A 16,698-nucleotide genomic window follows, 5' to 3' on the forward strand; every position below is an offset into this window, starting at 1 on the left:
AACTGAGCACATAAAGGTCTTACTCCATCCTACCATCACAATATCAACTGGGCATCTGTGTCTCTGCTTGCAGTATAAGTCTGTCTTTCTGAAACTGCTTTTGCCTTTAAAAATTCTATTTTTCAATTGCTTTTCTATTAATTTGAATTAGGATTAATCAATGAGGAACATGTAATAATTTTGACAGTTTTTGTTTGATTATTTGCTTGGTTTTGTTTACTTTTATTTTTTCAAGTTTTTTTTTTTTCTGCATTCTTACTCTTAAGCAAGTTCCTAAGACCACCTTTAGTTTGCTCTCCTAAGATGGCACTAAAGAATTTTCTTTTTACAGTGTAATACTTACTGCTATAGGTCTGAAATTCTTGTTCCCAAAATCAAAAGTATTTTTACAAGGAAACTGGACTTTTAATTCCTTTTTTTGTTGGCACCACTTATCAGGTCAGGTTATTAAACATAACTGACGTGTGTGAAAGTAACCTGGAGAAAGTCCCAGAGTATCTTATGATCGGGTATTTATAGTGAGCTATTAATGGACATGGGCTCTGCAGAGATTGTTTACAATCCTGAAAATGTCACTTTCAGCTTAATAATCACTTCTTCAAAGGCGGAGATTTTCCCTCTTTCAGAAGGTGAGGAAACCCAGTATATTTTCTCAATTCATAGGAAAATTAGTAGTATATTTAGGAAAAAATAGTAGTCTATGCACTCATTGAGGCATAATAAAATCAATTACTAGCAGTTTCTTTCTGTATATGTTGCTAATATATTTCTCTTTTTTGCTATATATGCAATTACAGAGCAAGGCCTTGCAATCACAAGTTAGGTGGACCAGGTAACAAATTAAATTATGCAGATTTGCTATGAATTATTGCTGCACAACTTTAAGATGTTTCTAGAATTATTAAAGCTTTGTAGTTGGCATGTTGACAGCTTCCTTAAATTTCCTGTGCTCATTCATTCTGCCAAGTTATTTTTTAGCTTTCAGTTTTATTTATTAATTTTATTTTACCTTGCCCTGTAGTTTTGTTTTGTTTTGCTTTGTCAGACTAGCTTTATTAAAAGACAGAAGTGGAAGTTTTGATAAGGTAAAACAGATAAGAGGTTTGAGCCTAATGGAACATCTGAGATCTTGAATATGCCAAGAACAGCGTGACTGCTTAAGCGTATAAGTGTAGTCATTTATTTTAAGCTGTTTCATTTCTCTTGATACTGACACAGTGTTTGCTGTTTCTATCACTCCAGATTTGACCTGAAGATTTAACATCTGCTTCTAAGTAAAAAACAGTGTTTCTATGCAGAAGTAATTAATGTGGTGCTGCTGATTTGCCATGAATAATTCTGTGTATATGGTTGATGGTGATTCTGATGAGGAAATCTCTACCCAGCAAGCTATTCAGGAAAGCTTACAAGAGAGACATAAATTTGAAACAAGTGGCAGTGCAACAGAGTTTGAAAGGTAATAAGTTATTATTTCTATTTTGGGTGTTTCCTTGGCATTACTGTAAACATTTAATAGACCTTATTTTCCTTTTTTAACTCTCTAAGTTGTATTGTGCTGACCTTGTCCCATGGATACTGGAAAGCACTGGTAGCTCACTTGTTCTGAGTCCTCCCTGAAAAAGTGTACCTGTTTCTTGGAAAATGTGAAATGTATGAAACTTTCAGGTGATGTTTTACATCAATATGTTAATGAGTATAAGACTTATAATGAGTATAAGTGAAGAAGATAAGTAGGTGATGTAGAAGTAGATTGGTATGGGAGCTTTCCCTCATTTTAGCATTTAAGTGTTGGCCTTTGTGTGAAAAATTCAGTGTTTACAGTATCAGGGAAAGATGAACAAAAGTAGTGTTTCAATGTGTTAACCCCTCAAAAACCAATGTAACTTAGAAAAATCTAACATATTGTCTAAATTAGAGTATTTGAAGTAAGGTATAATTATATCCTTAGCTTCACATGAATTTTTATTTCTCCTTTTATTCTTGTTCTGTTTATGCAGTTTCCAGTGTACTGCAAGTAAAGAACATGGGCAGATCATTGCAGCAATTCGGACAGTTAAGTACAAACACACCACACTAAGCCTAAACCCCTGGGAATGGCTGAGGAATGCCTACACTTTGGGGGTTTGATCACCTGATTTAAATGCACCTTTCCTTTATATAGTCTTGGAAGAAGTAAGGAAACTAAAAACAAGACGTCCAAAAGCTAGCTTATTAGATAGGATCATGGAAGAGAGATGGGTTCAAGTGTCACCCCTTTCAAAAATTCCAGTGCTTCATCTCCTAAAATTAGAGTAAAACTCCAGGCCTTTCTTTCATAATGAGCAAGATACCCTGGTGGGATAAATGGCACTTAAAGTATTATTGCCTAAATTTTGTCTTATGATGTGTAATGGGATATGTACCTATGCTAAAATACCACAGGCCAAGAGGAGGCCTTGAAGAAGTTGGTGAAGCACAGTTCTGCTTTTGAAGAAGCAGATCAGCAAGGCTGGCTTCCTGTGCATGAAGCTGCAGCACAGCTAAATAAGAACATCCTTGAAATAACTTTAAAAGGTACAAAGTCCTTCCAGTTTTCCACCAAAAAGTTTTACAAAGTAAAGTTTGATGAATCACCCAATTTCAAATGTGTTCTGCTTTTCTGTATTTCAGCCTCCCGTGACATTACGTGGGAACAGTCCACTCTAAAAGGAGAAACACCTCTCTTGGTGGCAGTAAGAAATTGTTTTGTGGACAATGTCCACTTTCTCCTGCTCAATGGCTGCAATCCCAATGTTAAAAATGAAGAGGGAGATTCTCCTTTAGTTATAGGTGAATACAGTTTTTAGGGGTGGAGAGGTGAGGGAATGAGATTAGGATACAATTATACATTCTAGTTTTAAGGTGACATATTTGACTTCAATACCTCTAAGGAGGGAAAAAAAGTTAATCTCAGCATTGAATAGGTCTGTACCTGTCTGTTTTTCTCAGATGATAATTAGCTTTCTCCATGAAGTGCAGAGTGCCATCCTCTGCTTCCCTTGGCATCATTTCTGCAGTGGTGCCAGGTAGTGAGTCCTTCTGCTTCTTCATGCTACTACTGCCCTTCATGTCTGCAGGCATAGAACATTCATATTCTCTGCCCATATGGTATCTCCTTCATTGCATCAGCCTTTTTTTCTCAAAAACCCGTGGTAATTGGTTTTAATGATCCAAAATTATAGCAAACCAGCCTGATTTATCTGCAGTATGTAGAGTGCAAAGCAGTGTTTGTCCCTATTTAGATATTGCTGTCATTATCCAAGGATGACAAGTGAAGAAGACAGGCTGACATTCCCAGTTTGCTTCTCTTTAATATTTTGTAATTTAGGAATAAAGTCCCATAGCTATTATAGTCCTAGGATAGTCTCATTCTTTTGTGAATGACACTTTAGTTTGATCATGCACAAGAACTGTAATTCATGATTTCTAAAGAACAATGTTTTGCTAAAATGTTTTTCAGAAGTGTTCTGTGCTCATTTCCTTTGCTCCCCTCAGTTTGGGCTATGATGCCTTCATTCTTACTGATTTCTACCCAAAAAATGAAAGTGTCTTCTCATTATCTAAATTCTAAAGGAGCACTCAAGTTTCTTGGATGATCCCATACATTTTTCTGTACTGGAAAGGTGGTTTCTTTTTCAAAACTATTGTTAAAGGAGGAGAAAAAGGCCTATCAATTGTGTGTAGTACCCTCAGTCCATCCTTGTAAAATGGCTGCAGTTTCAAGTCAGGGCCATCTGTTTAAAAAAAATACAGTACAGAACTCCTAGATACTTCTGAAGCGCATGGCATTAAAATGCACCATCCCCCAAGAAGGGAATGCATAGGATTTATCTAAAGCAGCCATGTAGGTTACAGGTAGTGGGGTTTCTGTCACAGAATGCTGGCACTGGTGTTCGAGCAGCTGTGGCACGTGAAGCTGCTCAGCCTAATCTGTCCTGATGATGCACACTTGCTATCCTACATAGCCTGGAAGATCAAAGAGAGAAGGAGAGAAAGGTGTTTCCTAATCATTCCATCCACTGAAGCTAACACAAATTCCTCCTTGACTTAAAAGTTCAGGCTTATTAAGCTAAGAAGGCATATGAAAGAGTCATTATAAGCTTTGTTTCATATTGTGGTAGCTGCTCATGGAGATTCAACAGAGCTCTGGTGGCAGCTCCTGAGCACCAGGGCTCTGGTGTGGTCTCCATCTAGTGGCAAGGAAAGCTGTGTTCTGTTCCATTACCAAATGCAAGAAAGAAAAAAAATCTACAGAAAGAGTGATTACCATGAAATGATTCATTTGCATACTTAGTGCTGTCCTGGAATCCAAGAACAGACTTGCTGATGAGTTAAACCTTTCAATGTAGGGTGGCATTTCTCATTGCTTAAATAGCACTGCCAGGAGCAGTGAGCAGTCATCTAACAGCAGCCATAGTGCACAGAACAGCACTGGATCATAATCCTGTCTGATGCTTTGCTTGCTGTCCTACAGCAATTAAACTTGATTCCCATGACATTGCCTCCTTGTTGCTACGATCTGGTGCCAGAGTGAATTTGCGCTGTGTCCATGAGAGAACTGCTCTGCATGAGGCAGCCAGACTGGGCAGGAAGGAGCTGGTACAGCTTCTCCTGGATTCGGGAGCAGATCCTGACCCCCGCAGTGGATATGGGCTCACACCTCTAGCACTGGCTGCACAGATGGGACATACTGAAATTATGGAGCTCTTACTGCAAAAAGGTGAGACTTTAATATATAGGACCTTACCGGAAGAGAAGGCTTTCAGAAACAGCAGCAGAAGTAGCTCACCTTACTAGAGAAAATTAAATGTCATCTGCACTGAGTGTTGTTGTGATGTAGTGACAGCCTGACAAATACCAACTGATATAATATGAAAATAATATATTAACATTTAGTGAGTATTTATAATTGTTTTTAAATGCCCTGTTATTTTCTTATATAGACAGGTCACCCTAGGGCACACTTGACAAGATATTTATTGTGGGGAATTTTACATGATGGTTCAGCAGCATTGGAACTGGATTGCATGAACTCTTGGATACTGGGTGCTCTCATGTTTACAGTTATACCTGCCTGTTCTTTGTAAAGTAAAAGGATTGAAATGCATTATTGGTAAACCAAAAGCAATTGTTTTGATGAATAAGGACAAAACCTTTTGCTGCTGCAGTTCAAGGAACAATTCTTACTGCGTTCAAAGCAATTTAGACCTTCTTGTTGTAAGGATTACATAAACACATCTAAAATAAAGAATACAACATGAAGATTTGTGCCCACACTGGTTCTATTTGGTGTAGAATAGAATTCAAAATACCATATCACTGGGGGGTTGGAGATATTAATTGCAGATTAATATTTACAGTGACTACTGTGAAAATCCTTGCTGCTTCTTCCCAGGTGCAGATGTTCTTTCACAGGCAATGGACTGTGCTTCTATATTGTTTGAAGCAGCAGGAGGAGGAAATCCAGATTCTGTGAGTCTTTTACTAGAATATGGGGCTGATGCGAATGTACCAAAGCACTCGGGTCATTTACCAATCCACAGAGCTGCATATAGAGGACACTTTCTGTGAGTTAATATACTTAAAAATCAAATAATAGTGACACCAGAAATATTAATTTTACTAATTTTGCCTTATTCAAAGCAGGTGGAAAATCTGTAGCTTTGTATGAGGAATTATTTTTGACTGTGTAAATATGTCTGTTCTGTGTCTGAATGTAAGAGACCAGTTAAGATAAAATCTTCATGATTTTAGGATGCACATCTTAATCCCTCTGGTTTTTCCCCATTTGTCACAAGTAGTTCAGTGTGATGTTGAGATTCTTGGAACACTGTCACTTTCTTTTGGTCAATGTCCCATTCTCTATCAGAGAAATGTGAACAGTGAATATACTAAATAGACAAATAGATAGTAAGGGTTATCCCTATTTTAAAGAGAGTAAGACTATTGGAAGATATTTATGCTGAAATCACAACTAACAAATGAGAAACAAGCACTTGAGTATTATTAATTTCTGTATTAATATTTTCTGTATATTAACTGTAATATTTAAACTTAGATGTATGTATTACATTATTGATTATATGAATACGTGTCATAATACATATTCTCTTCATTCCCTAATCCCTATAGGTTAAGCAATAACACTGTGCTTTCAACATTCAGGAAAAAATTCTATTGAAAAGGAGTAATTAATTCCTATAGCAAGGAATGGGTTGTTCATGAATAATAGCATAATATAATAATATTTTATGTGTAGTAGATGTAAAGTTAGCATCCATTGCATTGTTAGCAATTCAAGTCAATGCATGCCACAGTACTGATTTGGTATTAGACTATTCCAACAGTCATGATGAATTCTGAAGCCCAGTAACACAGAGAAATTCAAAGATCAGTTAAGTGAACCAAAATGTTTAAGATTCTGAGATGCTTCTGGTTTTAATTTTTCAGAGCTCTCAAATATTTAGTTCCAGTGACTGATTTTTCTGCCATTAAAGAAAGTGGGATAAGTCCAGTTCACTCAGCAGCAGCAGGAGCACATCCTCAGTGCCTTGAGTTTCTCCTGCAGTCGGGTTTTGATGCCAATTTTATGCTGGCTCAGAGGGTTCGCAAAGGCTACGACGACCACCGGAAATCAGCCCTGTACTTCGCTGTTTCCAACGGGGATATCTGCTCAACGCAGCTGCTGCTCAACGCCGGAGCCCTGACAAACCAAGATCCCATCAACTGCCTCCAAATAGCCTTGAGAATGGGCAACTACGAGTTAATGAATCTGCTGCTCCGCCACGGGGCCAATGTCAACTACTTCTGCCGCGTGAACACCACGCATTTCCCGTCAGCTCTGCAATATGCCCTCAAGGATGAGGTCATGCTGAGGATGCTGCTGAACTACGGCTACGACGTGCACCGCTGCTTCGACTGCCCATGGGGCAGCGGGGACCACTCCCAGTACGTGACCGACGGCTGGACCTCCACCGTCATCAAAGACACCATGGTAAGTGTCACACAGCTGCAGGTGCTGTCCTACCGCCTTCCTAAAACTAAATGGAAAGGGGCCACATGCACTGTCAGAAAAAGAAGTTTTGAAGACAGTTTACACATAAAGGAATAGACAAGGCGTTAAAATTAACCAGATATTGTTATGAAGCCTAGTTCATGACGGCAAATGTTGTAAACAGTGATTTTGAATTGTGAAAATATAGCTGATGATATGCTCATGATCACTAAGGAACTGGCTCTCCGGGGCAGTGTTGTCCATGCAGTGAAAGCAGAGATTTGCAGGCTGGCTCTCTGCATTGTCCTGTACTAGAACACCAAGACTGGAAGGCTGTTGAAAGGACCCCTGGAAGTGGTGGGATAAGCACTGAGCAGAAATAAGCAAACCTAAAGAACTTCCTGGAGACACTCATCAGTGTCATTGTTTCACAGTTTGTAAAGTCCTTTGGAACCTAATGAACCCTTCTTTAACCTAAAGATAAAGGGATGATGCATGGACTGGGCTGGTGGATCCTCTTATTAAGCACTTAAGAGTGGTATCACTTCTTTTTAAGCACCAAATGCCCAAATACACAGCTGCTTACATTTATTTTTGGATCTAGTACAAAATAACCATCTCTCAGATTTTTAGATTCTATTAGTCAGGCTTAGGCAAGCTATGGTAACCTCTCAAGTAAAACCCTGCTCAAGTAATTGTTTTTGTCCTCAGAGACAGAAGTAATTTACTGCAGTATCAAATATTATCCTACTAAATGTTTTGTTCCCATCAGTTCTGTGAAGTGATAACCTTGTCCTGGCTGAAGCACGTGTCTGGGAAAGTAGTGCGAGTCATGTTAGATTATGTTGATCATGTTAAGATTTGCTGGAAGCTTGAAGCAGTTCTCAAAGAACAAAAACTCTGGCCAGACATCCATTTCATTTTAAGTAAGTATCTGTTTACATTTTTAATGAAAACAAGCTGGTTTGCCACTGGGGCCTTTTTCCTTGGTAGCATTTTAATTTTGCTTCTCCTTTCTAGCAAATCCTCGCTCTCTGAAGCACCTTTGCCGTCTGAAGATCCGGGCATGCATGGGCCGGCTGCGCCTTCGCTGTCCTGTCTTCATGACCTTCCTTCCACTGCCAAACTGCTTGAAAGATTACATCCTGTACAAGGAATATGATCTTTATGGACAGGAAAACTTCACAGGGATCTACAACCTCAACTGTGCATAAGTATTTGTCCTGTACTTCGAAGGGAATTTAATGTGGATAAGACTGTTGTGGGGTTTTTTTTTTGGCATTTTCTCTCCTCTGTATATTAAGTAATGCCAGTGCTCTCCCCTCACCCCCTGAAGAAAATGGTGAGACCCCCAAAATGTAAGTATTAGTGATCCCATTCTAAGGATCTCCTGGACTATGACCTATCTGCAAGTTATGGCAACAGTATTTTAAATGCCTGGTGTGACAAGTTAAGGAAGTGTACAGTGCAGGGCTGCAAGCCTGCAAACTGCTAAGTTAAAGCTTGTCATATCAGATACCACCACCCTCATTCCAGGGTTAAACTCAGGGTTTAGTTAAAGGTGAGGGATTTGACTAAAGCCAGGAAGGTACATAGTTTTTTCTCTTGCACTTCCTTCCCTTCTCTTGACAAGAAAGTTTTTATTTGTGAAGTCCTACAGTGAAGTTCTGAAGAGCAGTTTAAGTAATTCTTTTCCTTACCTAATAAAGCAACCCCCATTCTAGGCAATTAAATGGGATTAAGCTTGAGAAACCTCACAGCAGGTCATGTGACATACCAAAGTTTCATCAAGGTGGCACTGCTGAAAGTTGTGTTAGTTCTGCAGCTCCTTCTCAGGTACTGGTATGTCTCATCCACCAGTGAACCTGGACTATTCTCTCTAGAACTGGGTTCTCCTTACACAGTGCTGTCCAAAGTCAGGCTTGCAATTTTTGGAGCTTCTCTCTATAAGAGCTGGAGTTTAAACTTTTAGAAACCTATCATTTTAGGAAGTCTTACAGAAATCTTAGAAAGACTTACAGCATGTCTGTTCCTTCTAAAAATACTGCAAATATCAGTTCCTATTTCAGAAAAAAGTAGTTCATCAACACATTTGGTATTAGTAGTATTTATTCCTTCATAATCAAGTAAGCATAGATTTTTTTTCTAGTTATACATGCATCTTTATCACAGAAGTTACAGAATTCAAAATCTGCTTTTCCCCAGAAAAATCTACAAACCTTATAAAATACAAATTTTAACCATAATGTGGTTATGGCCCACGGTTCTTTACATGGTGTTTATCCCATAATAAACTAACTGAGCCTGTGAAGATATGTCCAATGCCCATGGTAATGGTTGTGCTGGTAGAGCCTCTGCACCCTGTTCCTCCGAGCCCTCATGGCCCTGGTCACTGCCCCCCATGGGTCCTGCCCAGCCAGCTGCCACAGCTCCTGCTCACCTTCAGTCTCTGAGTGTTGCAAAAATAGATTAAGAGCATTTCCAAGTGTTACAACTTCCTCTGACTATTACTATAAAAATTAAGAGAACTGAGCTACACTTGACAACAGAGGGCTATACCTGCATGTCAGAACTTATTTTAATGGAAGGAACACATCCTGTCACTAGTAATGGTACTTCCTGAAAGTCAGTATGATGAAGAATGCAGGAGGTTTTTGCATCAGTACAAGTCTCACCCAGAAAGTTACTATAGTTAAGCTTTTATTTAATATATAAAATGCTGACTGGAGCCCTGGCACAACAGTGTTAATTATCCATGTTTCCAAGATTAAGACACAACAATCAGAGTTGACAAAATATGCCATTGGTTGTTCTTAATACAGCTATTCAGGAAAAATGTGCAAGTCAGTCTCAAATACTGCAAAAATCACTTACACTTCACCAGAACAGGACCAATCCAGAACACCATCATAAGAATTTGACCACTCCACTCTATTATAAAAATGACCAGAAAGGTTGTACAAAAATCCTCAGCTTGCAGTATAAACTTCATTAGGAATACAAGTGCATTCACAATGACACATTGACTTACTCTTGTCATGACAGCTTAGATATCACTGTGGCAGGGGTTAAAAATGGCAACTTAGTGCTTAATTAAAACAAGAAGCCTTAGGGACTAATTACCTTGCAAGAATTTTTGTAATATAGAGCAAGAGAAAGAATATAAGGTATCAGCTTTTGCTGTTATAGTAGACAATATCTCTACTAAATTCACTAAGCAATGGCAGTTTTCTTTCTCGAAGTGAACTATTTCCTAAATAATAAGAGACTATATTGTAGCATAGTTTTCACCACTGGCTTGTCCCAAATGCTGTGCAACTAATTAATCAGTATTTACCTTAAGCATAGACAGAATTTACCTTCAACAGTCAAATTTATTTCTTTATATTCATGTATGTTAATTATAGCTTCATAAATAGCATCAGCTGTTTCACAATTTTAAGCTCTGGGTTTACATCCACATAAAGAGGAAATTTGATAGCCCTTTAGAAGGGGAATGTTTCTTAACTTTGAAATATTACCTTCCTGTTAGACAGTAAATTGTCTTGATACAATTTCTAACTCAAACAGATTAACGAAGTAAGACTATGACACGCAACTGACTTTTCACTACCTGATCATATCCAGTTAGATATTTTTAAGTAGTACATGATTTTGACCTTGTCCTCTGGTTCAGACTTGGCCAAATCTAGCAGTTACCACAGAGGAGTGCCAAATATCATCTGCAATGCAATAAAATGCATACCCATAAGCACATTGGACATATTTGTATATTCATGCCATTACATACATAAAGGATGTATGTAGTTTGAAACAGCTGACAGCAAGACCGGCTTGGTCTGCAGTGTGTAGATCTACACAGTGTAACGAGCTTTATATCCTCTTACTTAAGGGATAGAAGTTTGGCAGTAATTATGAGGCTGCAATTAGCAACAGAACAAGTTAGTCCTGAACAACACTGCCAATTCAGTACCTACATGAAGTCACTTCAAAATCATGGACTTGAAAGAATATTTTCAGGAGTGACTGAAGTAATAGTAGATGCACATGAAGCAAACTACAGCTTCAGCCAAAAGTGCTTGAAAGATCAGATTGTGAGTAAAAGGCAGTAGGAAATAATAAACAGGAGAGTTTATTTAATCTCCTGTAAATTAGGAAAGGAAACCATCTAGTAGTTTAGTTACAATAATAAAATACTCTGGTGGTGAAATTCTACCACAGCAGTTCCCAGCAGACCATGAGGTGTTCCTACTAAAAGTTATATACTCTCATGGAAAATAGCAAGCATCATTCTGATTTTTTTTTTTTTACAACAAAGCTGTTTTCTAATGAAGTAGTTCTAAACCTTATAGGAAAAAAGGTCATGTATGAAAACCTCAGCATCTGTTTTTGCCTTTAGATAGTTCAAATTACAACTTCTGTGATCCTCCCTAGGCAAAGCTCAGTAATTCGCACTCCCCTGCTAACTCAATCGCCATTCCAGTCTGACTTCCCCAGCTCTGCTGACATGCCCTTTGCTCTTGTAGCTTTCATCATTATCCCAGATGATTTTACACTTTCTTGCTCATTTTACACCAGTGAAACTCCTCTAAATAAGCAAACAACTCCTACATTTCATTCATGTATATCAATCTTTTAGTGGTTAAAATGAAAATCATCCAACATAAGCAAAATGTATTTCACTCCTAGTCTGTCTTAGAAAGCTACATTTAATGGCAGCTATGGAAAGCTTGAATAGCAAATGGTATAATTCCAGTATTTATTGCTAAAACCAAAAAATCCCATTTGACAGTAAATTCACCTGCCAACTTTATTAGCCTTTCTTCCTCATCTCTGCAGATTTATATCTATGAGTAATGGTAGTTTTTGTGAAAAATACAGTAATTCCATTTTCTGACATTTCTTCAATAAGGCTAATGCAAAACAGGCTGCACATCAGAAATGCTTTTTCATGAGAGTTCCTATTATTTGTCCTCCCTCTGGAGCCTGGGCTACTGCAGCTCCAGTGCTTAACACAATTAGTCCTTCTCTGACAAGCTGAGGACTGGATTCTAGACACTAGAGACAACTGATTGCAGAGGCTTCCTGTGCTGTTTCCAAACTGCTTCATCCTCAGTAAATACTTGAGAAAGATACAAGTAAGACATAGTAACCTTGAGCTACCCTGTGATATTAATTAAAAGGAAACAAATATCAGTAAACAAAAACAAACACATACAAATATGAACTGAAATAATCTGCAGAGACAAACTGCCCTGCCATTCTGTAAGCCTTGATTTAAGCACATAAAGGGGAAAAATTTGATTTAGTGCCTCTCTGTACAGTTTTGTTGGCAAGAATAAAAATAGTCTCTTAAAAATGGGAGCTGAGAATAGAATCCTAGATATGCAATAAAAATGCCACTGTGTTTCACAAGAAGTCTCAGGCTGGTGTGGTCCATGTGGCACTGTGCCAGCTAAATCCAGCCACAGGGCAATACTATGTGACCTAACTGGGCAACAGCAAACACAGATATTTCTACAAGTGACTGGCTACTCTGGGGATGAAAATCACACTGGAAGAGGATCTGGTAACAAACTCAGGAAGACAACCTGGCAGTTCTCAGTTCCTCAGCCTCCTCCACTCCTTTTTCAAGGCAGAGCCCTTTGGTGGCTGTTCCAGCCCCTGTGGTGTAAAACCTCTGCCCAGAGCTTCTGCAGCTCCAGCTGCCTCTGCTCCTGCCCAGGCACTGCTGCCCTTCTCTCCTGTCACAGGAGCTGAGGCCACCAACTCCTGCACACAAAGTCCCATCTCCAGCACCAAGGGCAGAAGGAGGCTTTGGCCAATGCAGGGCACTCCCATGAGTAGAAGAGCCCTCTGTGCACCTACAGCCATCCAGCAGACACAACCTGAGATTCCTCACTTACTTGATCACCACTGAACAACTCTGGCTAGGAAGGGCTGGGCCACCACCAGCTGCTGAGGAGATACTCTGAAAATTGCTTCCATTCCTGAACACCAGAAATGCCCTGCAATGAACTGTAAATCACTCATAACTGTTATGTTATAACTTGGAATATAAGTATATTCTCTTCTCTCTACATATCCTGTTATTTTCATGCCACTATTAGAGAGCTATCTTCTGTTCCTCTGGATTTTAATATTTATAGTAATTAGTGCAAAAATAAATATTTCTCTTCAAACAACATTTCTCTTCTGGTTCAAAAGGTGAATGCACATCTAATACTATACAAAATAAATATTACACAGGGTATGGAATATGGAGTGCAGATTATAAGCTGTAAACAGACACCACTTTGAAAAAATGCTTTCCAGAACTGACTCTAGGATGTAGGATTGGTATCATCTCTTACTTCAGAACTGATAAACTCTGTTCACAAAATCATAAAAAGACTAAAGAGCCTCAACTCATTTCCAGTAGATGTAGTATACTAGCAGCAAGGCATTTACATATGCAGAAGATTTTCATTTGATGGAATTCAAGATGTTCCTGCAACTCTAAGCATGTTTTATAAAAATGAACTCAAAGGTTTACAGCTTTTTATTCCAAGTACTGGGGAAAACCAAGAACATGGCACTTGTACTACAAGGCTATATACATGACTCTTATAATTTGATGAGGAATGCTTTTCCTCATGCAACAAAGTTCAACTGCATCTCATCAGCTCTTATCTAGGTCTGACAGTATCTTTTTCTCCTGTTGAAATAAGTTTTTTTGGCATTGTATTCACCAAAAAAACCAAAATCAAGACAGTATCATACTGTGCAAAATGAAACAAAAAAGATCCTTCTGTTTAGAACTATTGCACATCTCATTGATGCTAATGGGGATCCTTCTTTCTAAATCTAAGATCAGGTATGTGCAACAAATTGGGTAAAGCTTAGCACTATCTTGTTGGGACATTCACTTTTGTTTCCAGCAAGGTGTTTTCCATACTGCAGTGTAAAGAACAAATTTCAGTGTTACTGCTGAAGTCCAATGCTTTTTCAGGTTTGCTTCCAAAGCAGTCAACTGCACAGAGGTAAGTGGAGAAAACACCCACATTTTTTCCCATACTGAAGAGAAGCTTTGAGAAAAGATATGTTTGTAATACACATGGCAGCATCACCATGCTTCATCTGGCATACAAGAGAAATTATACTGACAGTAAATAGAAATCACTTAACTGAGAAAGAAAAATCAAGGCATAATAGGGTATATATATTGTGAAGTCTTTTCTATAACATGACAGACCCTCCACCTACATTTCAGCTCTTGTAGAACTTGTGCCTTTTCACCAGATATATTAATGATTCCAATTTTAATGAAGCAGGCAACCTTAGGCTTCAGATTCTCTCTTCTTCTTTCCATCTTCTCCTAAATCACTGTCTTCTGACTGGCTGCTGCTAAGGACTACAAACTGTCCTTCTGTGCTGCTCTGGTTGGATCTGCTGGAAGCTGCTATCAACCGGCTCTGCTCCTCCAAGTCCTATGTTGAGAAGGGGGGTTGAGAAATCAGAAAAAGAGTATTACCCTTAAAGCCATCTGCACTGGACACAGGATACCATTATTATGATTTCTAAATGATTTATCAATACTATCAGTGGACAGCTTTGGACAAAACTGCAAAAGAAAGTAAGTAGAAAAAACCTAATATTAAGAAATAATGATTAAAGGTACCTTCTCAATTTGCTTTTGTTTATTCAGTTCTTTTTGCTGTTTCTCTTTGACTCTCTCTATTTCCTTCTGCTTTTCTGAGGCTTTTCGATCCTAAAGGGCAAAAATGTAAATAAAGTAACAGCCTGAGATGTTTGAGACACTACTGATTAATATGAGCTCGCTCAAGACTGTGACATCACTGTTTTGATTATTCTGCTTTTAAAGGACTGGTATGGTTGTTAAAAATAGCAAAATTAATCCTATATTGAATATTGTTCTACAATAGATATTGGTCAGTCTTTTCATTTGAATTTAAATTCTAGGAAAAAAGTCCCTTAAAATATACAACAGCATTGCTGCATCTAAAAGCATCTTGCAGAATACAATCTATTACACATACTTAAATATACCCCCTTCTTTCCATTCCCCAGCATCCTTTGCCCCAAAAAGATTCTTACCAGTTCTGCATGTAAAGCTATCTGTTTGGCCAATCCAACAGAGTCACAAATCTAAACACAAAACAGATGGAAATAATTTAAAATGCCTTTAAATTTAAGCCAGTATTCCAAATTAAATACAACAGCACATTAAAGCATTTGCAGGCACTTAAAATTACAGGTTTAACTTTTTCAGTATCTAAAAAATGCTTTAAACAGTTTGAATGGATCTAGCATTTTGAATCCATATTCACAACTGATAGAAGTCACAACCATCACCAATACCTTTTCCCCTTCATTATTTGATTCAAATATATAGCAGATGGAAGTCTGGCGGCTCTCCACTCTCCCTCCTGAGGTTCTAAGCACAAATCCAAACAGGCGCTTATTCTCCTGGTGTGTAGCATACAGCACTACACTGGGCAAGGGAAACTGCCAAAAGGATCAGATAGGGAGAGATTAAAACTGATTCCAAATATTTGCCACACAAGGTTTCAATACACTGCACATTAATTAATGCACAACCACAGCACAAGAAGTTACCCGACCAAATGTAACTACAAAACACAAACAGACAGCAAGGACTAAATTATTCCAAAGACAAGCAAATGTCAAAAAACACACTCCATGTAAGAAAAAAGGACTACATTTGCAGTGTGAGTCAGTCATCTTCCTAAAAGTGCATACACTCCTGTTTTATTTTGTTTTCATCATTCATTATAGTTACATTTGTGACTAAGCTTTCAATATTTAGTTCCATGTAAAGGTGCTACTTCTCAAAAACCTTTACTGCAATTAGCTTAGTTCTCCTCAATTATATAAGCAAGGAAAAAAAAACCCAACCCATACAAATCACATACCCTCATCAGTTTGTTAGAAGAAAACTGTTTTGCATTCTTATTCATAAAAGAGGTTGGACTTGAAACAATCTTTTTAAGACCCATCAAACAATGAACTTAAAAATTCTGAGAGTCCCTGCTGCAGCTGCTATGAGCTGGTAGGATGAGTTTTCCTGGAATTAGATGTGTGCATTTAGTATATGGGACATACCCTCAGTTGATGTATCTCACTTCTAAAAGGTGACAGCTTTGGAGCATTTTTGAACTTAACGTCAAACTTTAAATATCAAGATATTTTTCCATGCTTAAAATTTTCTTTTATGAAAATGAAAGCTATTCAGAGCTTGCAAAAAATTGAATGTTTTTAAAAACACAAAATCTGACAGACCATAAATTATGCATAAAAAGGGGAAAAGGGAAGAGTTTTGAAATATGATGAATAAAGACTGCTATTACTAAAGAATTAAGCTGGCCTTATTTGATATCCTAACAAGAATTCCACTTACTCCTGTCAAGTGCATTTTTTATAGAGAAGTAGAAAAACAAGAAATCAAACCAGAAACCATTCAACACCCTCAAGGCAATTATGCATTAAAAACAAAATCCCAAAACAAACAGAGAAACCAAACAGCAAACAAACCCTCTTGGACTTCAGAACTAATGTGACTCCATTATTAATGTTCTCGCTTTAGTATTTTACCCTTTCAGATCACAGGGGGAAGGGATTTTCAAAAGCCAATTTGACGCATTGAAATCACTCCCTTAAACCTG

At 38.0% G+C, this 16,698-nt stretch overlaps 2 protein-coding genes across 3 annotated transcripts in view; one reads left to right on the forward strand and one right to left on the reverse strand.

Moving 5' to 3' along the window:
* Positions 1–13,197, forward strand: ASB14 (ankyrin repeat and SOCS box containing 14). 2 transcript variants are annotated; one of them, XM_072935060.1, is made up of 9 exons: positions 1–1,456; positions 1,998–2,049; positions 2,418–2,553; positions 2,650–2,808; positions 4,493–4,738; positions 5,414–5,585; positions 6,469–7,012; positions 7,785–7,938; positions 8,033–13,197. In XM_072935060.1, exons 1-9 carry the CDS (start codon positions 1,329–1,331, stop codon positions 8,224–8,226), a joined length of 1,785 nt encoding a protein of 594 aa, XP_072791161.1. In that variant the 5' UTR covers positions 1–1,328; the 3' UTR covers positions 8,227–13,197. The 2 variants fall into 2 exon arrangements, with proteins under 2 accessions (XP_072791161.1, XP_030139254.1); XM_030283394.4 differs by lacking the exons at positions 1–1,456; positions 1,998–2,049; positions 2,418–2,553; positions 2,650–2,808 and having other exon boundaries at positions 4,603–4,738; positions 5,414–5,490.
* The window catches only part of APPL1 (adaptor protein, phosphotyrosine interacting with PH domain and leucine zipper 1), a 25,693-nt gene continuing 18,098 nt past the window's right edge, over positions 9,104–16,698 (reverse strand). The window contains exons 19-22 of the mRNA XM_030283384.4: positions 15,374–15,520; positions 15,110–15,160; positions 14,673–14,762; positions 9,104–14,481 (exon numbers count right to left, since the gene is read on the reverse strand). Of these exons, the coding sequence (XP_030139244.3) occupies positions 14,332–14,481; positions 14,673–14,762; positions 15,110–15,160; positions 15,374–15,520 (438 nt within the window). The 3' untranslated portion in view covers positions 9,104–14,331. The remainder of the gene's footprint in view (positions 14,482–14,672; positions 14,763–15,109; positions 15,161–15,373; positions 15,521–16,698) is intronic.

This window comes from Taeniopygia guttata, chromosome 12 (assembly GCF_048771995.1).
Source record: "Taeniopygia guttata chromosome 12, bTaeGut7.mat, whole genome shotgun sequence".
NCBI lineage: Eukaryota > Metazoa > Chordata > Aves > Passeriformes > Estrildidae > Taeniopygia > Taeniopygia guttata.